We start from the raw sequence: 27,169 nt of genomic DNA, 5'->3' as shown, positions 1-27,169 counted from the left end.
AGCAGGAAGCCGGCCTCACTTGTGGGTATGGTGGGGTTCATCCGCCGCCTCCGCAGCGCCTCCTCAACGTTGTGTCCACACTGCAGCAGCAAGTACAGCGCCTGTACATGCAGTGGAAGCAAGAAACAGAAGATAAAGAACAAACTGCAAAAGGCACTTGAATAGCATTGCATTTTTGCATGTATAACCTGCACCCTCAATTACAACACCTAGGGGGGGGGGGGGGGGGGGGGGGAATGTTGAAGCTTGATAATTCAGAGTTCCCTGCAAACTGATTCGCATGTGATATAAAAAATGCGACAGTCACAAACGAAGCTGCCACTATTTAGGCTGTTACCCATGTCTTAAATATTGTTAATTCCTTCACTTTTTGAGTGCTGCAGGGTCGCAGGGTTTCACTGGCTCTCCACCAAATGACAATGTTGGTCGCCAAGTCCTAATGAGGCGGCACTGGTTAGGCCTAGCTGGTAGAGGTTGTGAGCAGCAAGCCTTTGCAGGAAGCTCATCGTAGATATGGTTGTATCTGTAGACCACGGAAGATGGGAAGAATCATACATTTGATCATCTTCAACGGCTAGTAGATGGCCGCAAATGTGAAGTGGAATTTGGGTTTATGGCGATCAGCCGGCAACTTTCACAAGTGGCTACTAAGTGCATATCTGCATGAGCAGTGTGAGCTCACAAGTGGGCAAAATGGCCTAAACTGAATCAACATGTACAGTCAACGCTTGTTACACTGAACCATGATAATCCATCGAAAAAGGTCCGTTATATTCGAAGTTCGTTCTATTAAAATTTAGGGTTGCGTTAGGTTGTGAAATGGCAAAACTTTCCATATACCGCTGCCCAACCCGTAAGCGATGGCAAAAACCACAGAAACATAGAAATTAATATATGTAGCTATAGTTAACTGGTTTACGTGGAAATCGCACATGCACGCAGCACAGCGTATTCTTGTCCGTCGTTTTTCGGACGCTTGTTACTGAGAAAGGGCAGTTTCTTCGTACTAGGGCACATACACACCTGCACAGCAGCAAGATTAACAACCGGCACAATGACGGGGAGCCGCCCGGCCAGCGCTGCCATGCTTGCTACCCGGCGCGAGCACGTAGCCGCCGCCGATGACACAAACATCGGCTACAGTTTCTTCTTCACACAAGACGGTGGCCAGTAGTATAAACGGATGTCTTAGTTTTATCTTTCGAACGAGCGACGACTACAGTCAAATGTGTAGCATGACCGAGAGCTGCAATAAGAGAAAACTTAACGCGAAGCCTGCATCTGAGTGCCGCAAATAGCAGCATATCTTTTTTGTGCAAATTTATGCAATGAGAAATAAAGAATTCTAATTCCGATTGTCGGCGGTTTTTTCTGAAGCGCCGCATAATGGTATGCTATGGCTTCGCTTCAAATCTGGTTAGGCCTAGCAGTGCCCTCGGCACTTGCTCGTCATCGAGTTCACAACAGTGGTCCACTTGCATGGTCGGCACAAGAAGTCTTCGCCGGTGGAGCATTGCATGGCACGCCGTTGCAGGAAGCTTACTGCTAGTTTGTTTGTTCGCTCCTTAAGAAAAATTGCATCTTTCATGAAATTCCGCAAGCGGCCGAAAATAGTTGAGCGCAGTGCACTGCTACACCTACGTATAGCTGCAACAAAGTATGTTGTATATGCACGATTTAGACAAAATTTGGTGACAAAATATGTCTGTTGCAGCCGACAGTCCATTATAGCCAGGTCCAACTGGTTGCATAGGCAGATCGAACTAAGTGAAAGAATAGGCTGTTATACAGCAGACTTCCATTAATTCCATACTGGTTAATTCAATCCCGAGCGAGGCCCAGCCAGCTTTATGGGTCCAAACCTTGGTTATATAGATCCGAAAGTTGGCGTACATGAGATAACTTGAACTTGGCCAGTCCACGCACTCACACTTGACCCATATGGTGAGCCCAGTAACGACCCATTTAGTGGCAGCACCTGTCTCGGCGGAGCTTAGAGGACAGTAAATGCATGGAACACACATCATCTCCCATCAAGAACACCTATTTTCGGCCCTCTCTAGGAAGATATTGAACAATAACAGTAGTTCACAATGTCTGATTACAGTATACAGCCAGTTCTGACGGGCGCCTTTTTCTTCCGTGAAAATTGCACCGAAAATTGCTTGTGCAGTGCAATCCGATATGAGATCAAAACCGCCTTCGTGGCATTCATACGCTTCACCACATAACAAGGCTATTATTGCGGCGAAGCTGACTTAGTAAACCGGTCGCAGTTCTAAAAAAAATCAGATGTACATTAAAAAAGACATTCTCGGATTTTACGCACCAAAACTACAATCTATAGTAGGGCCTTGGGATTAATTTTGACCATCTGGTGTTCTTTAACGTGCACCCAATGCATGGGACATGGCGTTTTTGCATTTCGCCCCTATCGAAATGCGGCCGCGGCAGCCAGGATATGATCCCGTGACCTTGTGCTTAGCAGCATAACGCTAAGCCCACTAAGCAACCACGGCGGGTCAGGTGCACGTTATATTTCGACTTTAGCTAGGAGGTTTAAGTGGTTTGGACATTAGTTTTCTACTTTGAACACATAGAAAGTTGGTGCGCATTTGATTTGGATGCATACTAAATTGAAGCGAATACTGCTAAATGAATCAGCAGTGTATTTTGGCACTTTTCCTGCATCTTGTTTAATTTGACCTGCCAGATAATTAACGGAAGTCAACTGCATCTGAAAGTATATTGTATACGGATTCGTTGTCACTGGTGTGGACTGTATCAGGCTGTGCGACGGTGAATGTGAAACTCACCCATGGCCTCTACCTTCATGAAAATTCAAGTAGGCAATACCTAAACAAAGCGCAACATAGAGTACAATTCTGTAAACAAACTTTCTGCGGTGCTCAAGTTGTAAAGAACAATAAAGCTGTTTTTATCATCAAAATTCATGTTTTAGGACATGGGTATGCATGATGTTTAGCGACACTTTTGCTCCAAATATTTGCCTCCAATGCAAAAGTGTGGGCCTTACACGTGTAAATATGGTACGTGTCAGGGAATCCGAAAGCACTTCATAAAATTGAAACTTTTGTATAAGTGGATTTCGTTAAGCTGAAGGTGTAGCGATGGCTAAGCACCAGAGCAGCGCTCACCTGTTCGTCATCTCGAGTGTGACTGCCCAGGGGTAATGAGTTGATGCTCCCCATGGTGTTTGCTGTCGGCTCCTGAGCCGTGGAAAGGTAGTCCTCCACTGTGACCAAGCATATACATGCACACATACGGTTACACATGTTCGGTAGCAAGCTTGCTTTCTGTACAGTGTTGCACGGCCAAGTGGATTAAGAGGCTTGGTAGTAACGACTGCTCCCTTCTCGTTCAGCCCCTTGATGTCACCACCATCCAAGAAAATATCATAGAGGAGGACTGCTATGCTGGCACTTTCAAATTCCCAAATGTTTTCAGGTTTTCTCAGAATGGTCTTATTAACATTTCCTGACAGTCTACAGTAGTTTATACCTTTCCAAGTTACTATTCCAGCCCATAACTTTCAACAATTACAGTTGAACCTCTTTATAACGAAGTCGTATCCGACAGGAAAATACCTTCGTTATATTTACTTCATTATATCCATGTTCACTGTACCGAGGTTTGACTATACTATCACTAGGCTGTAGATCAAGTGGGATGCGCTATCAGAATTCACTGATTCATGCGTTTCCTGATGTGCCAACAGACCGGCCAAGCTCACACTCACAAAACCAGCAAAAGACACTATTATTTGCACACTGCACATAGGCTAAGTTCAAAACTTCACTTCCTTCTGGCATGCCACTTGCTTCGCCATGACCATCTTAGGTACCAGTTTCCCTGATTTGAGGTGACAGGGGTGAAACTTTGGCGTTTTCCCCAAATTTTCCACAAATTCCCTGAAAGTTCCAGGTTTTTCCTGACGGTAGTCACCCGCAATATATCACCACTGCCAGCACTTCACAGTGACTGAATATGCAACTGCACACACACATACACACATGTATACCCAAACACATTCAAGCAGGCAAGCACACATGCATGCAATGCTGTGCATGTCACATTCATCGCCGAAGTCACCAAAAAGCTCAAAATAATGTCACACAAATTTACAGCACTGTTTCAGCACAGTGCGATGCTGTCAATCACATAACTTGCAAAGCACGCACCACAGACTTAAGTAAGAAGCATTTACTCACAAACGTTAATAAATTGACAAATTTTGCCTAGACCATACTTCAACAAGCGCGGACCCAAGTGCTAGACCTCTTTGCTGACCGAACATATGCATGTTTTGGACATTGCAAATATGCTGTTACATTTACGAGCTGTCACACTCGCTGTACTTTGACAAGCCTACTTTCACAACACTTATCAACTTTCAAGTGCACTGCTTGTGCAAGAATATAGTTGCACTGCTTGTGCAAGAATATAGTTACACCGTAAAGAAAAGTTGGTAGGGTAGCCGAAGCAACAGCTCAGCCCAGAGGTTTGAAATGCAAGTGCATTCAAACCGTGTTGACTGCAAATGCTACCTTCTGCTTTACTGCAGAGGCTTAAGTGGTAGCCCCAAATGTTCAATCAATTATCATAGCGGCCAAGGTAGACAAGAGAGAAAATAAAATCATACCATCACTGTCCGAGAGCTTGGCCGGATCCCAGAGCAATCGATCTTCGTTCTCATAAGCTGCAGTTGCATTATATCAGCAAGTAAGTAAACGTAACAAAAATGTCCTTCCAGCAAGAAACACAGAAAATAAAAGAAACCGGTCAGTCATTTACACAGTATGTCACTTGTTTCTATGTGTCACAGACTCTCCCTAAGCACAGCGCTTTTGAGCATGGTGCAATTTTAAAATATTAACGCAGGGGTGCTTCGAACAGGCAATCTGCTCTATAATGCAGATGGTGTCGCGGGCCCCAATAAACCAGCAAGCCTGCATACACGAGAAATTTACGGTCACGTCTTATCAGCCTTCAATGGCAGAACACATATTTTTATGTTGCTTCAATGCACAGAAAGTCTCTTTTTACGTTTGCAGATAAAAGAAAGGTGCATAGTGCCTCAAGACTAATACTTACACCAAATTCAACTTGTAAAACTGTGATTATGCAGAGAAAAGTGTTGGATATCTGCGGGCTTCTGTTCGAACACACTCCTGCTACTCGCTGTTGTCTTTTTTTGCCCGCTAAATTTTTAGCAGGCTATGTCAGTGGGCAAAACCAGAAGCCATCCAGGGCCTATGTTTGTAAACAGCGAAAGGGTATCCAGTCACAGCTAGAATGATCTGCACCATAAAGAAACAAAACTATTCGTGAAGTTTATTTGTGAAATATATCCCTGTGAGGGCAGTCAAAATTTCGGGTTCCATTATGCATTGGTTATATGGAATGGAAGGTATGCTATGGGTCGGTTCAAACAAAATCAGGCTCTGAATATTCGGCCAGCAACTGTATTTGCATTCTTTCAAAACAGGGTGCCCTAACTTGGACAAAATCTGAACTTGTAAAATTCTTGGCATTCTTACAACAATTGTAAACAAGCTCCAAAAATCTGCCATTTTATGATAACATCGCAAAAGTGGCTGGTATAAGTAATCATTACATTCCAAATTAAAACAGAAAAATAGCATCTAATGATGTTTCTCACCTGGCGCATCATCATATTTACACAGCCCCACAGGAATGGTGGCCTGGTATTCCGAACCAACTTGTATGGTCTAAAGAAAGAAAGAGTGGTAATGTTGGCCAGAAATGCTATTTTGTTCATAACAACAGTTCGTTAACCAGATAAACAGTGATGACATCTGCTAAGATGCATTTCAAAAGAACCATCTTAAGTTTTTCAGTACTGCTATATGGGACCTTCGTTCAGTAGTCTTTCAATCACTTATGTTTTTTGTAAAACTCCTTGTTAATGCGGCAGAATTTTCACCCACATACAGTAAATATCTGCTATCTCAAACTTCACACTGCAAGATACAATGTAAATAGTACACCAAAAATATTTTCGGTGCCCTCAGCTTTCTTAGGTGCCACATATTTTTCAATCCCCTTCCTCGAAGGCTTGGGACAATCCAAAACATTGACTGACCAAGAAAGGTTGCCACAGTGCATGAAAAAAAAAAAAAAAAAAGAAGAGAGAGAGCAACAGTGAGTTTTTGCCACCACAAATGCATCTGAATATTTATTGTTTAACTGTGAACATGCTATATTTACTAACACAGATACATTAAATATTGATACACCCTTAATAATGTGCAAACTAGCTACTGACACCCTTGATCTGAACCTACAGCTGACTCTCTTTTCTCATTGCCCCCATGGAAGTACAGCTCGCAATAAAGTACGGGTCGCCAACAGCCACATCTTAGTTTCAGTCTGACATATAAAACGAGGTTAAGGCCAGCGATCCAAAGCAGCTGTCAATTGGGCTACACTCTCAAGAAAGCTTACACCCTTTGGGGTGTATCTTGTCCTCACAGAATAATTGTCATCTGTCTTGGTTGCACCTTGGTTGGACGCTATGCCACGCTGATAACGCACATGCCATTCGTGATCTGGGAGTACCGGGCATGCAGCATTGTACAGCAGAGTGTACAGCACGTCCTATATACACTATAAGGTGCAAAAACGTTTTTACAGCTTTTCGGGCTTATTTTGTCGGCAAACGCTAATAATCAATTTTGCGTATTTTCTTTCCTTAACATCCTGCATTCGTTACTTTCCTGTGAAGAGTGCTGTACCTTGATATGTGCGTGCCGTTCATCACCTGAAAGTGCTGGATGCGCAGCACTTAAGAATTTGTTTGAATACAAGGTAAGAAGCGCCATGGGCAAATTTTTCTGAGACTGTAGGTCAAAGGAGAGCGTACTGTCACCACAAATTGTGAAGCTCGCAAAAGCAGAGTTGAAAAAGTTACAATCTCAACCAACAATAGTGTGTTGCGATTCTAACGAAATATCAGAAACATCCTTTAAATGGCCAGCTAGCTTCTTTCTTTGCCACCAAAACAAAATAAAGAAAGAAAGGTGATTCATAGAAATATCTGCCTCAACTAAAGTAAACGTCAGGCATCTTTTTTGCAACCTCACAAACAGTCAAGAAAGGAAACAAACAGAGCCATAGAATTGCATGTGGTACCTTACCTGATGTGGAACTCTTGCGTATGCTGGTCCCAGTATGTTGACGTCACTGAAGTTTGAGTTCTAAATGTAGTTCAGAGAAGAGAACAAAGAGAAAGAAAGAAAGAGTTTGCTTTTTTTTTTGTGTGTGTGTCCATTGTATGGAGATGATCTTTTGCCATACCACTATAGCAATGGCTAACAACACAGAACACATTGGCTGCAAGATCTATTTCCTCCCAAGACCTGAAGACAGCTCATGGACATGATCACTTTTCAAATGCCTTCTTATACTGGCTGACTGGTATGTTACGAACAAGCAAAAACCCATTTTTTATTTCAGTACAGTTGTTGGATGATGGAAGCAGCACCTCTGTATGCGCGCACTGTATACATATACTGCTACATATACTATGTAGACGTATACTGTATTTTTTCACGTGTAACCCACACTAAAAATCCTAAACATTTATCAGTAAAGCCGGTACGAGGGCTATATGCGAATTTTGCCTTGAGGTGTGGCTCCCGCAGTGCAGCACGCACTGCAATGAAGCCACACCACAGGGTAAGGCTCTCCGTATTTCAAAGTTCCGTTATCTCCTAGGTAACCGCACCCACTCCTCAGCCCTGCACATTGAAGCTCCCTTCTCCCCTCCTCCATGGTCGCACGTTCTGCTTTTTACGGCTCACCATTTTTCATTTAGTAGTTAGTGTACGTGGTGCCGGCAAACTAGAACTCGGATTGCGATAAGCTGCACTCAACAGTCGTCCTTTAGCAGAAGCTGAGGATTATCAGCATCCCCAAAGAGGGGGGAAAACAGATCATCTGGTCGAAGATAAGATGTGGATGAGTCATGCATCTACAAATGGAGGCTATTTTTGCAACTATTTGAGGTTTGTCGTACACAATTATTTCCGCAGGTTATACCTACAGATTTTCAAATTTTATTTTCTTCTCGGGCTGTTGTAATTAGAGGTGCGGGTTATATGCGGTGGCAGGTTATACGCAAAAAATTGTGTTAGTCATGTTGTAATGTTTCTTGGGCCTTATTTACACAGCCGTCAAATGCCCTGTTCTGTCACCATTACTGCACCGGCGTCCGCCATGAGACAGTGTTTCTTCGCCGGTTTCTTCATAAAATGAGACGACAACCTCAGGAGCATTAGCCGATGTCATTAGCGTCCCATCATTGCAGAGAAACCAGCTAGAAAACACTGTCTCACAACGGATGCCAGTGACGTGACGGCGACGGGACGTTTGACGGTGGTAAGAATCAGGCCTTATGGTAAAAGCCAATTTTTTTCTCCTAAACATAGAGATGAAGACAACATGGTGTGGTGGGCTGCCACGTTGGTTGCGCACCCTCAATTTGAAGTCATCTCACAGTGATTGATATGCACTTTGCAGGTCCTTTTGAGCGTCTATGGCAATGCAACAGTCTACTTCAAATTAGTGCCAATTTCCACAAAATGTAACGGCGAGAATAAAACTAAACGACTTTCGTACAGTTCTGCATGTATCTGACTTTATATTCGGCACGAACACTTTACGTAATCACTTTGTAGGTAATATTGAGAAGAACTGAAAGCAATGTGCATAATAATGTATGAGGGGTCTTAGGAGGAATGTGCCTGTCAAAGACGCGACAGAGTGGCTATGCGGCAGTAACAACACAACAAATGATGACAATGCAGTATCTCAGCACATAGTTGGTTTTGTTGCCTACAAGCAGTGGGGTGCTGAGTCGTCTGCACAATAAGCCCTCACTACCCAAATTATTATTAAGCCGTGGGTATGATGTCTCAAAACTGCACAGTGGACCATGAGGGACGCCATATTGTGTGGGTGGGGCTTCAGATCAATTTCGGCCACCTGGGGTTCTCATAACAAGCACCTAAAGCTTGGCAAACAAGCATTTTTTTGGATTCCACCCCCTCAGTATGTGGCGGCAGCAGGGAGTCGAACCCACAACCTCATCCTCAGAAGCAGGACGGCAAAGCCACAGCGGCAAGCCATGACTGCCTACAGTGCTGCTGCTAAACAGATTGTGAGACACTGGCCACAGTTCTGTTTCCCCATAGGGCACATTCAAAATGTGTAGCCATTTTGCTAGTCAAATGCGTAGTCATCCAACATCTTGCCAAGGGCCTAATAGTGAGGACGCTATATGTTGCAAAGCTCATTCATAGTCACTCTGTGGCTATTCAGTACTCTAAAATGCAACAATTGACCTTATCGACCAGCAATTAATAAACAGCAAAGTTCACTGTGCTGCCACGGATCAATGAAGCCACACCAGTAGGTTTTTGAGGCCTTGGATATCCATCTGGACGGTATTGACCAGAGGTGTACTGCTTTCAAACCGAAGCCAGGGTCCTTCAATACTTGCCATCTGGGCATGAAACTTCCGCATAATGGTATGGGAGAGAAATCATATAGCACCCGCAGTGAATGCACCGCAGCGCTGGTGCAAGTAAAGGTGTACTGGAGCAGACGCCAAACGGACACCACAGGCGTTCTGTGTGTATGCTTGCCATCTTGCAAGGGTCAACTGCCTGTATTGGCATGTGAATATAAATCACAGCCCCATTTCTGTACAATGTTCAGAAACTTAAACGTGAACAATGTCGAAACAACTACAACACCTTGTTAAATTTCCAAGTTCAACTGCGTTTACAACAGCCGCTTAGTTCGTAATTCAAATTGTACACTTGGACTACTTACTCCATTGTTAGAAATCAATTACAGAGCAAGTTCAGGTCGCACTTTTATGTAATGCACGTTAAAAAACTGTTTCAAACTAACAAAGCTAACCAACTGGTTAACTAACTAAACAGCTAATTAATAAACAAACAAGGCTAACCAGCTGACTACAGAACTAATTACTGTATTAGTTACTAAACTAATTACGAACTAATTGCTAAACAAAACTAGCCAACTGATTAACTGACCGAACAAGTAGATAATTACAAACTAATTATCAAGCTGATAACTAACTAATCTAAAAACTACGTTAACTGAGATCAATAATAAGTAATGTAACAAACCAACTCAACCAACTAATTACATAGTAACTAATACACCAACTAACTAAATAAATAATGTAACTAACAAAACTAATTAAATAATGAAACAAAGCTAACAAACTGATTAACTAAACTATCTAACCATAATAATTCACTAATAACCTACCAAACTATAATAACCAAGTAAATATAACTTACAAACTAATCAAGTAATAACTAACGCACTGAACTAGCTAACAAAATATAATCGACTTATCCAACTAACTAACTAGACAAAGTGCAAATAGAGACAGCCGAACAAAACAGTTTGTGCAAGGAAGGCCACTAGGGGGGAGGGGGCGATGTTAATCATAATACGGTGCTGTGTATAATTTCAACACAAATGCATCACACATTAGATTATTTTGCCAAAGGTTCCCGTTGCACATTCACTCTACAAACATGCTGAAATAAATGTGGGAGAGGCGCCTTTCCTCGAGAAAGATTGGCACAATCGCGCAGCCCCGGCCACCTGGCGCAGCAGATTGTTCACCTTCTACTAATGCCAGTGCCTCTGGTGCCACTTTCTGTCCCCATATAAAACTTACGGGGAAGTTTCATGACCAGATGAAAAGCAATGAAGGACTCAGCCAAAACCTATGCTTAGCCTTCTTTTTTTTTTCATTGACATGTGCTTTGAACCTGAGCTAAGTGCCCTGAAACATTGATCATTCGCTCTTGAATTTTTGCACCAAGCCTCTAAAATAACCTTGCATTGCATTACAACCCTCCAAATTTGTTTTGTTGGCAAAAAAATTCTTCTCATGTGAAAAATCAAACCCGTAGTACTAGTGCTGTTTGTCAATGTTGAGAAAGCCTCATGCACGCAACTAATGAGTATAGAGTGGTTGCACCGTTTGCACTGGATTCTCGCTTTGATCATGTGAACTGAAATTGTGCAAGTGAGGTAGCACGTCCCGTGAACAAACATGGTCAGCAAGTTGAGGGTCAGGAGTTGATTTCTTCCGTGCACCGTTTTCTGTTTGCCACCGCAAGTATAAAGCTTTCACACAATAAGGCATTGAGCTTTTTTTTCTCTCGCAAACGTTTTGTGCTCAGGAATGCCGACTGTATGACAATGCGCTTAAGCATTTTCATCTATGCGACCTATAGACACTAATTACACTAAAGTTCCCACTTGCCATGTGCATGGGACACTGCCACCTGTCAGGCTAAATACATTGATTCTTGTCTATGCCCATGGACATCGCAATATTGATATAGGGATTCTGACTTTCCTCACTGAGCTCAAAGAAATTCCTAGACTGGCGGAGTTCTCTTTCAAACCACTCAACATTTTTTTCACGAAAGATGGGGAAAAAAAAGAAAAAAGAAAGCCATTTTATATTTGAAGTACAGCGTCAATAACAGCAGTTTAATTGCACCAACTGTTTTCTAATATTCAAGCCCTTTTCCGAGCACACAGCTAAAAAATTTGCTAGGCAGAGTTTTCTGCTTATCTCGAAATGAAGCGTAATCTAACATGCATTTTTGCAATTTGTGGCCTAGACCACAGATTGCAAAAATATTCTACACAGTTCTGAGCAAGACGTGCAACAAGGAATAAGAACTGAGAAGATTACTGTGTCTCACCTTCTTCCAGTACTCCTCCAGTGTGAAGTCCTCATCGGAGTCGGAGTTTGAAGATTCACTCGCATGGGAGACAGCTGTCAATGAGAGATGACGACAAACAAGGTACTCTCAGAGATACGTACACCATAGAATCTGGTTACACCTCGAGCAGCATGCCTGGTAATGTACTAGCTGCATCAAATGTAACCAAGAGCCGAATTGCGAAGTGGTGTGGTTAGGATCTGTCTAGTTTCGTTGAAAATGTAACCAGGTTTAAATATCAAAGAGCAATGATATGAGAGTTTTAGCCTGCGCGTGTATCTGATACAGTCAACTTTCAGTAATTTGACCGTGGTCAGACCGACAAAATAGATTTCAGTCCAATTTTCTTTTAAGAAAAGACGTACATTGGAATTGGGTAAATGCCGTGATCAGTTATCGTGAGCTACGTTTATTGCTTGAAAATCTTCTTAGAATAGGCATTTTCAACGAGAGATGACATGTGCTCAACGCATACTCTATGTCCCCTAAGCTCCGCCAGTTAGACGCTACAACAAAAGGGGTCGCTACCCGGGCCACCATTGGGGTCAGGCGCATGCGTGCCGATTGGTCAAGTTAAAATTATCCAGTGAAAGACCATTTTAGGATCGGTATAATGGAAGTTTGTGTCGATAGAAATTCTTGGGCTCTGACCAGAGCCTTCGGCCGGGATCACATTAACCGAAAAATTGAATTAACCAGAGTAGAATTAACAGAAGCCTGCTCTACTACCCTTTACGAAGTACTTAGTTACTGGAAAAGTAAGCACGAGCAGCCGGATTGGTGACACCACCTGTTGGCACGGAGTTTAACCAGAGAGCACACAGAATTATTACTGTGGTGACCAACCATATTCTACTTAATTGCTGGTACATATAAGGCATCGGCACCTATGTAATCGTCAACATGCGGTTCTTTTATAGTATTTTCCTTCAATGAAAACACACTGTAGCACAAAAACATGCCCAATGCTTCATTGTCAAGATGTCACTTGCAGCATTGTTACTGCTGTCCACATCTCCAGTAACCTGGTATTCTGTCAAAGGTAATATGTCGTACAGACAAACTAAAACTAATAAATCAGTCTGAATGCATAAAGTATTTGCAAATACTCCAGTTTTGTTTACTCTACATGCATAACCACGTCAATTACTAGCAGAGCTAATAAAGCCCAAACTTTCCTTTAAAGGGTCACTAAAGCGAAACAATAAATCAGTTTAGACTAATGAAGCATTGTTTGAGAACCCTGCAGGCAGTCATTTCAAGAAAATAGTTCGATTATTAGATGAGAAAATGAAGGTCCAAGCATCAGTATTTGAATTTCGCGCCGAAAGCCCAGCGCACACGTCAGCGTGACGCCAGGGATTCCAAAGTATATTCTCGCATTTGGGCCGCGTTGGCTGAATAAAGGTTCCCGAAACTTGCCATGTTTAATATTTGGTTCCTTTAGAACACAATGTAGTCAATCTGTACTGCTATATATAATTAGTAGGCCCTTGAAGATGCCATCAAAATCCAAGACGTCACAGTCCCCAGGTGCGGGAACTTAAGTAGGCGTCGCCACCCGTATTTCGTTCTTGCGCTTTTTCTGGCTTACCAAACGTCTTATCGTTGTAAGAGTGGTGTTTTTGGTGTTGTAGAACGGTAATTTACTGATGCAGAAGAAATCATTTTTCACTCTAGTGTCCCGTTAAGAATTTTTGCCCTCTAAGCCACAAAACCAGTATGTTATAGCACGACATCACAGATTTCAGAGTATTTTTGCATATTTGTAAAATTGTTTGTGCAATATAATTTCTTCAAAACTTGTTAGGATTAATGTGCAGCTCCTTTAGAATCCAAGTGAATAGTACTCCTCTCTTGACAAACTAGTATTGAGCAGGTGCTGGACAAAAATCTACATTGTCACAGGTAGCCCACATGTTACCATCAATGCAGCGTCGCCGCCAATCTTCCATTCTTGCGACTTTGGTGGCTTACCAAGCTGCCATTAATGGCGAGACTGGCATTTCTAGTACTCCAGAAGCGTAATTCACCAATCCAGATCAAACTTTCCCATTAGAATGCTTTTAAAGGATGCAGCATTGTATCACGCTCATGGCAGTCAAATGGAGTAGCTTCGTTCCAAAGTTGTGAATGAGATGTGTGGGCTTTGCTGTCTCGAAAGTCATTTCATAGGCAGTGAACAAAAATGCATGCCATCACCACATCATGCCATTCTATAAACAATGTGTCTTAAACACTGCAGGCCATATACAGCTTGTCAAGCTCTTGTAAATAATCCACATGACAATCCCCCCCCCCCCCCCCCTCCTCCTTCTCAACATTGAACAACCTTCAATCTTGTTGTGCTGCCTGAACTTTAGCACAACACCTAAACGCACAGCAGTGCAGCCCCTAGAGCTTGTCACTAGGGTTGCAATCTGGAGCTTGGCATGATGTTGCGGCTCCTGTTACAAGCTCTCCAAAAAAGCTCGACAGATGCTGCGGTAATTATCTTTAGACTGCTGCGGGTGCATGAACGCAAATTGGAAGTAGACCAGCCAGCACAAGCTGCCTCTGTGCAGTCCAAAATGTACTGGAATTATACATTTTGAAGCCATGAACCACAGGAACCTAAGACATATTTTAGGTGAAGACAGCAATTCACGATTTACACAGAATGCGCGCTGTGTCAAAAGAAATGTACATATTTTAGGTGAAGACAGCTATTCACGGTTTACACAGAATGCGTGCTGTGTCAAAAGAACTGTACCATCCGAGCACTCACATCGCAGCAGATGAGCTGTGGAAGTAGTCCGGTGCTCACGCCTCGGCGGGGGATGGGGAGGTGTGGGCGTCGCTCGGGTGACAGGGGACGGAGTCTTTGTGGTTGTTGGCACTTTGGCCTCAACAGGCGGTGGAAGTACCAGGGTGGGCACAGCGGCACATGGCGGCACTTCCTTTGGTGCCAGCATTGGCACCGGCTCTTTGTTTGGTGCCTCCGTTACTGGCTTGTCTGCTGCCACCTTAGGGGCAGAACTCTCTGGGACTTCCTCAGCGGTGTCACCATCTTCTTCTTCCTCCTCATCAGAGTCCTCCTCTTCCTCCTCAGACTCGGGCTCACCACCGACCCGTTCTCCGTCCTTGTACCCAAACATGGCAAGAAGGTCTTCTAGAGGCATCTCACCTTCCTGTTGCAGAAAAGGCAAGAATGGTGAGTCACCACACTAACTAAGCGTGCTGGAAAATTTCACTGACAGCAATGCATGGTTCACAGGGGGAACTTCCGTCACAAACCAGCATCCTCTCCAAGGCACACATGGGAAGGCAAGTCTCTCTCAAGTGTTTTAATAAGAAATTCAACTGCACAAGGCCAACACAAACAAGACAGAAAGATCAAACTTAAAAGGTGACTACAACTGCACAAAGAATTACAGAAAATCATCCAGTGCACCAGGCCAAAAGGCACATTCAAGATAGCAGCTGTTTTGCGACAGCTGAGTGTAAGATCCAGTGATTGCTATTACTCAACATAAACGGACAAGTCGAGATATTGTACACAGCAGTTAGCAGGTTTTTGTAGTAATACACAGGTGCCAGCATAACATTTGCCTCCAACAGTCTTAATTCATGCGGCTGGTGTTCGTGAAAAAATTTTGGACTAAGCAAGTACCGCACTACTAAGGTCCTGTCAAAGCAAAATGTTAATCACAAAAGGCATTGACAAATGACTTCATCATTTTTAACCGCCCGCTCCAGTAATGAGAGTGCCAAGACAGCATTGGTCAATTAAATACACATATTGCCTCGTTATTCTGTCTCAGTGGAGAACTGCAATTACAGATCTCCATTTGTATAGACCGTAAGTAATAACAATGTCAAAGCAACCTGTGCCTGAAAATGACTGTGCACCACATTGCTCAATCTGTACAGTGTAAAGCACACTTGAAAGTGCCCATGTGACAGTGGCATCACAAATGAAATGAGCCACAACAAAAATGAAGCTGCACAGCAACTTACCTTTTGCAGCGTGTTGAGTTCGTCGTCACTGGCGTCGCTCTCCAAGGCCTCCTCCTCGTCTAATGTCTTCTCGTCGTCGAACTCATCAACAAGCATCTCAGCAGAGGGGTCAAAATCTTGATCACTGTCTGCTGCAAGAAAAACGCATTTGCACTTATGCTAACGCAATTACCCTAGCACCCTCAGCAGCTGCCGATGTGAGTGAAAGAAAGGAGGAAAGGTGCAATGCCTTGTCGAGCCATGCTACTGTGCCAGCAGCAGATTACAAATAAATACACTGGGGAGATGGACAATAACAGCTCAGACACTTTTGCTTTTGCAAGTGCCACTGTTGTCCTCACCATCACGCATTAAAAAACACCGGAACACCGACCAAAGTGGTGTGGTTAAAGGCGTTATAACATGTCGCGGCTTCTACGTGGAAACTTTATTCACTCAAGTAGTGCCGCAAGTCACATGCTTGCTTTCAATGACAACTGAAAAACAAAGATTATTGAAATTCACGAGCGCAATTGGCTACCTTCCGTGAGCTCGCACAAAAGAGTCATTTAGACACGCGCCCATGGCATCATGGGTTTTGATGGTGTCTGCTCAGGCCTAGGTAATTAATTTATCAATAAAAATGGACATTATTTTCTATTAAAGAGCCCATGAATGAACTTAACAAGTTTCAAGAGCTTTTACTGAGCAACAAGGGCATAAATAAAAAAAAAATTGCTGGCTCTCCTGTAATCGAGAGTAGATGTAAGCATGAAATGGTAACCGACAAAGCAGATTGGTTGGAGATGATACTAGCCACAAACTTAAAATGGGTATAGTGCATGTTCGCAGCCCCACCACACCACACAGCACCACGCCATACTGTTCACTGGTCCATATAGACACTGCCCAGCTCGTAGAAGAAAACCGGCTGAAGGAGGCATGACAGGCAGCGAAAGACACTGGGGAGACCGAGCACACTAGCTAGAAGAAAAGCACCTGAAGGATCGACCTAAAGTCTCAGCAAATCTCGGTTACTGCTCTGTGACCTCGAAGCAAGAGGTCACGTGTCGAGCCGCCACTGAGCAAAGGGCTGGCTTTGTGGAACGTTCGCTTGCCAGGGCTAGCTGCATGACATAATGCTCTCTCCTAACTTTTTCCTTCCTCCATGAAGGTAAAGCAGCGCCTCAGATGCTTCTGGCGCCACACCACGCTGCAGCTCGGCGAGCATCGCACATCAGAGGCAACGCAGTACTTCCAGATGTGTCTGGCGCCATGCCACGCAGCAGCTCGGCGAATGCAGCAGATCCGCAGCAAATTCCATCTCCCAGAGTTGAAATGTATGGTGTCCCGTACCTGCCCTTTGAACGTCGCTGTTGGAAATGACAAATAAAACTTCAGCGTACTAGAAGTTACGGCTTGAGTGATATTGTGAACAAACATTAGGTAGAACTCGGAAGCCATATATTTTGTAACTTGTTTGGGAGTAACTAAACCGTGTAATGCAGTCTTGCACAAAGGGTCGGGGAATCTCGTTTTGTTCTCGCAACTTGCACGGATGTTCTCTTGTGAGTACCCGGACGTTCTCGTTTGAGTGCCCGGATAATGGCTCTGGCTTTTGGTTCAACGTCACTTGAAGGTCGCCGACAACGGGAGCTAAAGGCATTTCTTGCTAAAAAATACTTTGAAATCTGTGACATTACACTGACATACCAGTGCTCGAGTTTCAGCACAATATTCAGAAAATCTAACTTTGACCTTTTATTTACCTTCTAATAATCAATGTATAACTGAAAAATAAGGGAAATAAAGTTACAAAAGGAATCCTTTATTAGTCTAAACTGATTAAGTGCTTCTCTTTGGTGTACCCTTAAAGGCTAATTAACAGATCTATGAATATGAGGTTGCGAGAAACAACAGGAGAAAGCGCCTTGCCCTGTCATTTCTCTCTGCCTCGTCAAGGACAAAAATAGGAGAAGGATGAAACCTCAATGAGCAAACAGGTGGCACAAATGAGAAAGCTTGTACCCATCTTAATCAGTACTTAATCTAGCATACTGGAAGGTCAAATAAAGAAAAAGGCCGGTGCGCTCCAAATGAACTCGGAATTTAGTGCAACCTGTAACATAACACCAGTGTTCAACAGCACAAAGACCATATCGTACCTGCGCATAGTGTCTACTGCGCACATCTGAAGTGGTGCTGATAAGATTACGAGATACAAGAAATACGTTAAGGCCAGACTACACGCATGCTTGCAGAGGCACGCAAGCTCGCGTCTGCCGCGCCTATGCATGTGCAGACGGTGCAACACAGCTTGTGCACGTCGAAGTGCGGCACAACCGTGGAAATCCATTCCAGGCAGATATTGGCCCTCGAGCTGCCTCGCGTCGCCATGCATCTGGCTATGCATCCACGGCTTGGTACAGTCAATTCTCAGTAAGGCTGATTGTCCTGTGAGAAAGTGCTTTTTCTTTCCTTTTTTGCACTGATTTAAGAGCTCTAAAAAAAAAAAAAAATGACGTTGATAGATATTTAAGCATTTTGAAGCACTGTCAATAACGAAGTATGAAACAAAGTCTGCCAAGGCGTCTACGAGTGGGCAAAGTGAGCAAACACTCGAATGTGCAAAATGCCAGTCCTGAGGCACAACCTTTACAAACAATAAGTGACAAAAGCAGTTAAATTAGGAACCAAGTAATAAAAAACAGCAATTGTTGGCAACTGTTTGCTTATAAATTACGAATGCTCCTTAGCTGCTCTTATCATTGTCATATGCAGCATAGAACCCTTACAGAACTGTTTCATGATTAGGTGAAGGTTTAGGTCCTGCAGAATTCAAGATGTGCATAAATGTAAAATATTGAGCAGAAAGTTTAGGCAATGTATGATCAAGGATGCCATTCAGTAACTTCACAAGTACGTTACAAGCCGGATAATATAATTTAGATAGAAGTCATAAATTTTACAACCATGTTAGAGAACTTTGGCGATTAGCCTAATTTGGTGTTTAGTCTAATTGACTTGCAAGATTCACATGTCCCTTATAAAGCTGTGCGATGCAAGCAGTAACTCTTTGAGTGCCAGGCATTTCTGCCTGCTGTGTGCCGGTTTTCCCCAATAGCAACAAATTCAATTTCTGCATAAGTAACAGAGTAACATGCTTTAAATTCGAACACTATTAACTGGCAATACGGTGCTAAAGCCTTTACAAAGCCTTTTTAATCCAAAATTTCAGACAAACGTTATAACATATGCTAATTAATGATATTTAGGATTATAAGCACCTTAATAAATTATTAATTATGGTGCTTTTTAAGGCTTCCTCCAAGCACATGCCATTTGAGGTATACATAAGCACTTCATTAATAACAATTCTAGAGGCAGCAAACTTGGCTGAAAGGCTGAAATATGGTGAAAAATTCCAAAAATTATTTTATTGCTAACATGTTGACTATAAAATTTGCAGAGTTGGTTCTGTGAGGGCACTGTGAACACTGCTCTGACAGCAACAATGATCTGCACAAAAGACAAATGTTTATGAAGTTTATTTAAAAGATATTCACATAACAGAGGCTGAAATTTCGGTTGCCGTTATACAAAATGGTTCTATGAAGGTGCGGCAATGCCACGGGTAGGTGCAAATAAATGAGCAGCTCCAAATAGCCAGGCCCTAAAAAGTTGGGATGGGTGACTGTATTGTATTTGTAAGTTGATTTTATCTGTATTTGTAGTCAGCTTTGCCCTAAGGTGTATACAAACTCGACAAATTTTGAAATTATTGGTGCTAACATGACCATCCTATCCTAAAACCAGCTATAGAAATTGGGCGTTTTAGAATAAAATTGTCAAATCGCCAATATCAAAGCAGCTCAAAACTGTGCTTTCAATGAAACAAACAAGTGGAATGCGGAACGCAATCAAACAAGCATGCTTGGGAAGAAAGAATGTGCTGAGGAAGAAAGAATAAAATAAAGCAACTATGCTTGAGTTGCCCAACCACTATCAAAATGAAAGCAATCACTACAGTCGAAGTGGCTGTTCATCAAACGCTTCAGAACTAAGACACAAAGAAATGAATGAAACAAGGCTAGCTATTAGTTAGAACCGGTACACAAATATGACCTCATTAAAGTCGGTGAGGAGCTAAGAAAACAAAGGCAGTACACTGCTATACAAATTAAAGAGAATTTGTATAGATGCACCAGCCAATCAGGTTCTCTCATTTCATGAAATTCTTACATATTGGTCTCCCTTGGGAGCTATGTTTTGGAGCGCGAAGGCAAAGGAAGCAGGCGCATGTCAGCTCTGCGTCTAAAACTTACACTTATTTCTTAGCTTTTCGCCGAGTGTGGGCAAACTTAGTAACGCTACGGCATTCATCACAGACAAAATGGGTTCAACACGGAAGCTTCAGCTAAAGCCTAACTCTGATCTGCCTGTTGAAATGCGCTTGTGCGGTCATTATAGGCACCCACCCAGTTTACTGGAACAAATTATGTAAAATTTAATCCCACAATGCACAAACATAATTGCTCATCAATGAAAACTAGAACAACTTGGTCGCCTTCACTTCTGGCCAGGGAGCACATTAATTAAATAAAGGAAACTGATATGCTGAATAAAACTGAATTAGTTATTGAATTAATTCATTAGTAACTGGGTTTCTGAACTATCCACAATGGAAACTTCGCTCCACAACATTTAAATAACGCTGCTGTGGGCTTTCATTTCATTTATTTCCTCCTTAAGGCATTACATCAGGAGCGGGGATAGAAACATGTAAACATCAGATAATTACAGAACAGAAAATATGACAGAAATAAATGACAACAGTTAAAATTGTTTTTAAGAATATTAAAATTTTCAACAAAAGTAAATCTACATTCAACATAAACACAGAGGGTAAAACAGCAGATAATGATGAAAATCAGCAGCAAAAAGTGCAGGTTTAACCATCAATAAATAAATAAATAAATAAAATGATAAAATATTAAATAATCAGGAACATAGCATATTTGGCATATTTACAAAGTATGAGTGATGTATCTGTTCGCAATTGGTGGGTGTATGATTGTGATCGGTGCATAAGACCAATGCGATTGGAAAGGGCATTTCACAGCACTACTGTACTTGGAACGTCACGTCTCCCTCATCTAAATCGGAAATTTGAGATATCAAACTTGGCATATCAAAAATTCTATGCTGGTTTTCGTGGCATTAAAAGACAAAGTCAAATTCGAGAAACGCAAATACTTCAAAATTTACAAATGAAGTGACATTTTCAATTACATTTTCAAACGTCTGCAACAGGAAGCCTACAAATTTAGGTCCCGCAACAAAACAGGCATCATACTTTGTAGACTGCACCAAATACAGCACGGGAGGCAAAACTTAAGATTAAATTACAGTCTACATGACTAACTTAACATACCCACAGTTTCTTGGGCATTTAGTAAGAGTCCAATTCACAACACACATTAGCACTTGCTATTTAGCACATTTTACAGACTTTTTATATCTGCACATTACGGCAGAGTTAGAGAGTCACGAAGTTAATTGCTTCAAACTGCTCTAAAATTTTGCAATTTTCATAAACTGCTGCAGAACAGTTGAAGGTGCAAATGGAATATTCAGCTTCCATCAGTCACTATAATTTAATTTTCCTTTAAATGCTGCAAATCATTGTTCAAATCATCACAGATGTCTAATGAGGGGTAGCCAATAGCATCTTTTTAGAAAAGTCGGTGCTCAGCGGACACTTTTTGTGGGATTGATACTTTATTAACAAAGAATTGCTTTAGCAGCAGCAAACTTACCACAGCAAAGAGTGACAAACAACACATTGTTCCCTTAGATCACAGTGACTTTTTCAGCAACTTTGCTGTTACCAATTTTTCCCTGCTTCAGGAACTTGTTCAGCAATGCTGCCACAAGGGGGCGGAACAGGTACCATCACAATTTCTTTTTTTGCGAGCACTTATTTGCAATCTAGCCCCCCTCCCCCATCTTTTCATACCTTTAAACATTCTTGTAAACAAAATTGTGTTTCTCATAAAGGTCTACACAACATTAGTTAAGACGTATTTTAAGAAAAATTTGGTACAGCTGGCAGATATGCATACACATTAACCAAGAAAATGGATTTGGGTCAGCTATAGCATTTCCATTCTCTCCCATTAGAGATAGGAATCTCTAATGGGAGACATGGAGGGCACTGCCTTTGTTGATTTTTGCTGCAAATAAATCCAAATATTGCATAATTATCCCAGACTAGAGTTAGGGCAGCCAATCAATGACTGAAGTCATTGAATATATAGCCAGAACAGATCCCTGGCTTTCTTCCAATATTGATCATGGAGTTAACCTGCTACCCCCCAAGCATAAGCTGAAAGTTCATCACTGCAAAGAGTAATGATAAATCTCTCCTTCAAAGCCTGTCATCATTTAGCAAAACCAGCCATGATTTCGTGCTGCCCAGGAAAGTAATTCCAATTTCGACCAATCGTATCCAGTTAAATGAGGTATGCAAGAGTGCTGTGAAGTTCCAAGTATAATCAGAAATTGTTTTTATGGCCGGAAAGGTAATTTAGTAATGGTGGTGTACGTTAAAATGTAATGAACATTATTGATAAGCTTTTATTAAAAAAAGTACATTATTGATTTCTTTGTTTTGGAACTGTTGTTGTTCTTGTTGGGTAGATATTGAGAAACGCTTCTGCATCATTATCAGATCAAAACAACAGTGCAGTGAGATAAAGACCAGAATGTTCCCTCTCCCAGTTCTGTTACATCAACAAACAGAATATAGGAAGACGGCTGCTCATATAGGCCTCAATTGCGCATAAGATAGGAACAGAAATGTTATAACACTTGTACTTAAATATCACGTTAATGTAACTACCTTCTTTCATTGGACAGACATCATGGCTTGAAAGTTGGGCTAAATCTGTCCGCAAGTTTGCATGTACAAAGGGCTGCTAGAAAATCCTTGTGGAGAAATATTAGTGAGAGTATAATACTACAAAAATTTCAACGATCGCACGTAAAAATATAATTAACTCTGTACATGCTATCTGCTGAATCGTACGCTTAGAGCTGCAGGGCTGACGTTATCTTGAAATCAATACAACGATGGCATTCAAGCAACAAAGCTAACAAAACAAAATCGCCCATGAGCAGAATACCTTTAATCAACTACACCGTAGGCAACAAGTAACTTTATTTTTGGTTCACGACGCCCCTTCACACAACTTCGAGCGATCAGTGAAAATCTCCACTCACCCGCGGATCCATCGCTTGTGTTGGCCTGAAACAGCAAGTTACACGATTACAATGCGTCGCAGACTGCACCGCTCAACACGCTTACGTCACGTCTCTCGGCGTCAGCGCTGCAAACATGCGAACATGCGACTTGCGGGCGCTGTGGTCGTAAACGCGGGGCAATACGTTCCGAGAGGAGGGCAATCGTCTGCTACCGTTTCGCAGGTGATTTGTGCACCGCACTTCGGACCGCTTCGTGAAACGGCTAGCAGAGGCGTCGAACTGGCTTATCGGTCCTGGCGGTTGTCGCGACAGCGGAGGGAAAGCCTCGCAGAGGGCTTATCAGGGGTCGGTCTGATCGCGCGCTTTAGATCTGTCGCTGGTTCGAACCGAACGTACGCGCTAAAATCGTCCGCCTGCGCGCACCGATCGTCGTCTGCAAAGTGACGCTAACGGTGCGAACGCGCTGCGCTCAGGGTTGCAATGTTTAACGAGCTTGCCGCTGGAAAGGCATCGGGCGCGCGTTTATTTCCTGCGGCTCGGGTTCATGCAGGGAATCTCGTATACACTGACAGCAGCCATAGGCAGCGGTGGGAGACCACATAACAACAAAAAAGCGCGCGGTTCAGGCGATTACCTATAATGCAAGGCCGGGGCGGACGCGACCCGCGAAATCCGTAGCAGTTTTATAGCGCCCTGTGTTTGTCGCAATGGGTCTCCTCCGCTCGCCAAAGGGTGAAACAGCGCTTTTCGCGACGGGAATTGAAGGGTAAATAACGCTTACAAACCTCGGCCATTTTGCCCGCTGGTGTCCACAAAATGGCCGCACGAGGCCGCCAGCAACAACTGCGGTTAATATTCAGCCTGCAAAGTATAGCCGAGGTATCATATTAGAGGGATAGGTCTAATTGCCATATATTTAATTTCTGTGAGCGGTTTAAAAGAATTGTTGATACATTTTGCTACTGCAGCTTTCGTTATCCAATTTCGCGAAAGGCGAGTTCAAACTGGCAACATGGCGTTGCGGGTGCGGCCGTTGCAGACGACGGAGTCGACGAGGAGCGCGCGTAGCAGACGAGTGGGAGACGTACGCCCGGGTTCGTTGCTGTTTTATTATTATCTGCAATTCATAGGACGCCGCGTATACACTTTTGCAGTGCTATTAACAGTAGATAAACGTTTGCTAAGAATTGCGTGGAGTTCATACTGCAACCACAGAGCGCCGCATTAGTGAGTTGGACAAGCGCATACAATGTAAACGCGCATTAGAAACCGGCTGTAAATGAGAGTTAGTCAATATTGAGAAATAAAACCTGCTTGCATGGACGTTTTGATAGTTTTGATGCTGTACGTCCGTCATGAAGACTCACTTACGCAATCTTATTCCTATACGTCATTTTTGGCACAATAACTATGAACATGACGCCTTAATTTTTGAGACAACTTTCTCAATTTTGGCGAATGACGCACTGTCTACACACAAACACACACAAAAAAAATCATGAGCCATTCCATTCTGTGAAGATCGATGACCAGCTAATTCTGTTTAGCGCACGACACAGAGGTGGCACGGAATTTTGAAAAAGGGTACGAACATATCTGTTGTCCTGATCGGCGGTCACCGTGACGCTATGTACGCAAACACGCCCGCGTATAACCTCTGTTATTAAATGTGTCCGTCACGTAAGACAATGAATGGCTCATACCCCCTTAAGCAGTTGCTCATACCCCCGTAAACGCGGGATCCCCATTACCACAATCGATCACATATGCTCGACAGCTTGATCCGAAGTTGCGATCGAGAAAGTATCTCTGGAACCTTGCGTATGCGCCGTCGAATCCCGGAGGTGTTGTCGACGGAGCGCCGTTTAGACGCAGGTGGCCGTTCAACCGAACCTCGATGCAAGCGACGATGTGCAGTGACCGAGGCGCAGTCGAAATGAGTGCACGCAAAACACTTTTGTTTATAATTTGCAATTGAGAATACTTCCTAGTTAATTAGCTGAATGAAACTTGGAAGGAGCAGAGTTTTATTCTAGCGGACAAACATGGGGCTGTATGTTTCGCTCCCGTAGAAACCCATGTGTTGACAGCAGACGGGAATTCCACAATATTTACAGCTTCACTGTAAACTACATAATTATGGAAACTAAATTAAGTTCGGCGTAATGTTAGAGTCATCTTAGCGGCCAATTGTTATGTAATTTGTTTAGGGATAGCCTCGATAAAACAAGAGTTGCAGCCGTTTTCTGTAACCATACTCCCTCCGTAGTGCCCATGCACTGACAGCAAACGGGAATTCTGTAACGTTTACATATTCACTGTGAACTAATTATGACAAGTAAATGAAACTCGGCGTAATGATAGAGTCATCTTAGCGGCCAATTTCAGTAGGATTTTTTCCAAAAAGATACCTTCATTAGATAGAGAGCTAGAGCATTCGCGAGAAAGTTGGCTTTTCCTCAAAGCGTTTTCTGTTCGCCGCCACCATTTTTCCGGAGGGTAGCCGTAGATAGTTTCGCTGTAAAAGCGAAACTAACCGGGCTGCGGCCGCCGACGTTCTGAGCTGGTTTGCGTCGTCCTCGCTTTCAGTCAAAATCCGTCGTATAAAGCCTGCATACTCACATTCGCTGCTGCTCGATTCATAGATAAAATCAGCCGCAGACAGAACGGAATCGCGTGGTGTGCTGTCTTTTGAAGCTCACGGGCGTGCCGGTTCCGCAGGCGGCCATTTTTGCTTTCTACCTTGGTGATCGCGAAACTTCGGAGCGCGTCTAAATGTCCCCACCAATCAGAAAAAAAGAAAAGAAAAAAACATCAGAGTGCTTAGGAAACAAAAAATATAATTCTCCTCCTTCGTATCCGACGGCGCATTGTGTATCCGTGAGCGGCCTGAAATGTCTCGAAATCGGCGTTTCAAACCATCGTTAGCGGGCTAACGATGCCCAATGGGCGCGGTAGGGAAAGAGTTAAGGCTTCCGCCTTAAAATGGTTTGTTCTACAGAGGTGCATTAATTGCTCATTTTAAGGTGAACCTTTCTAGGCGAACTCGCCCAGACTTTGCAGATTGTGGCCGCTGCTGCTGCCTTACCAAATATAACGAAATGTGGCCTATATATATATATTATTCCCATCTGTATTACGCCTGCAGATGTGCTGGCGGCCAGCTCCGATCTCTGTCATTATGCAGTGAAACAAACGGTACCTACAGATATCCTCAGCGCAACAAATATACAGCTTAGAGCACGTGAAGGCCTTCTGTGCCTTCATCCTCAGTGTTTGGTGCGTCTACTTGGTCAGCTTCTTGCCGAGCCGTACTAGCAATACAAGTTTATATCGTGATCAGCATCTTTATTGCATCTGTTGAAACCTAAAACCATTTTATTTATCAAATACAAATTTATGTCACCACTACTGTTGCTTCAATTGGGACCCACAAACATTTTATGTCTCAATACGATGTCTAGAGAACATCGTATTGCCCTGGTAAAGGACATGCAAAAATATTTGAGACCTGTACAATTTGCTATGGGACCTGTAGGTTTTCCTATTGGACCTATATTTAGTACAAGACAAATAGAGATTTCTTTCGGAACCTTCCCTAGAGAAGCAGTGCTCCAATCTACTGCAACTGTGCTGTCGTGCAGCTTTGACAAGCTGCATGGGTGGGAATATTGTTTTCTAAATAGACTCGAATTCCAGCATGTTCGCATTTTCAGTGAATTAGAGATGACAAGATAGCGGAATTTTGGTTGTTGAAATAATTCTCTCGGAGGGAGAAAAGAGACTTGCAATTTGTTGTTCAAGCGATGACGTTTGCATCTTTAAAGGGACACCAATGAGAAACCCTAAGTATTATTTCAAAACATCATTTTCGTTAGTTTTGCTGCAATTGATTGATCTGAAGAGAATATGAAGACCCACATGTATTGCTTTCAATTTCGCGCTGAAACCTCAGTGCCCGTACATTGGTGTGAAGTCATGAATTTCAAAGTATATTTTTATACTCGGCCGGTTGTGATTCATTAAAGGGCCCCTCACTAGGCCCCATAGCATATTTCAGTTATACGCTGGAAGTTGTTACGTGTCCT

The 27,169-nt window shown here is 42.8% G+C and overlaps 1 protein-coding gene across 4 annotated transcripts in view; it reads right to left on the bottom strand.

Annotated features, from left to right (window-relative positions):
* Positions 1 to 23,886, bottom strand: part of LOC126517820 (mesoderm induction early response protein 1-like) — a 33,609-nt gene extending 9,723 nt beyond the window's left edge. Inside the window, exons 1-10 of one of the 4 annotated variants that reach the window (XM_050167621.3) lie at positions 23,867 to 23,886; positions 23,100 to 23,124; positions 15,837 to 15,967; positions 14,605 to 15,007; positions 11,817 to 11,890; positions 7,182 to 7,241; positions 5,684 to 5,753; positions 4,664 to 4,720; positions 3,159 to 3,256; positions 20 to 101 (exon numbers count right to left, since the gene is read on the bottom strand). In XM_050167621.3, coding sequence (XP_050023578.1) covers positions 20 to 101; positions 3,159 to 3,256; positions 4,664 to 4,720; positions 5,684 to 5,753; positions 7,182 to 7,241; positions 11,817 to 11,890; positions 14,605 to 15,007; positions 15,837 to 15,967; positions 23,100 to 23,124; positions 23,867 to 23,875 — 1,009 coding nt within the window. In that variant the 5' untranslated portion in view covers positions 23,876 to 23,886. Of the gene's footprint in view, positions 1 to 19; positions 102 to 3,158; positions 3,257 to 4,663; positions 4,721 to 5,683; positions 5,754 to 7,181; positions 7,242 to 11,816; positions 11,891 to 14,604; positions 15,008 to 15,836; positions 15,968 to 23,099; positions 23,125 to 23,184; positions 23,809 to 23,866 lie in introns of those variants that run through there. The other 3 variants (XM_050167622.3, XM_050167623.3, XM_050167624.3) reach the window with 3 other exon arrangements.
* Positions 23,887 to 27,169: the final 3,283 nt, after the last annotated feature.

This window comes from Dermacentor andersoni, chromosome 11 (genome assembly GCF_023375885.2).
Source record: "Dermacentor andersoni chromosome 11, qqDerAnde1_hic_scaffold, whole genome shotgun sequence".
NCBI lineage: Eukaryota > Metazoa > Arthropoda > Arachnida > Ixodida > Ixodidae > Dermacentor > Dermacentor andersoni.
This window is presented reverse-complemented; position numbering and strand designations above follow the sequence as displayed.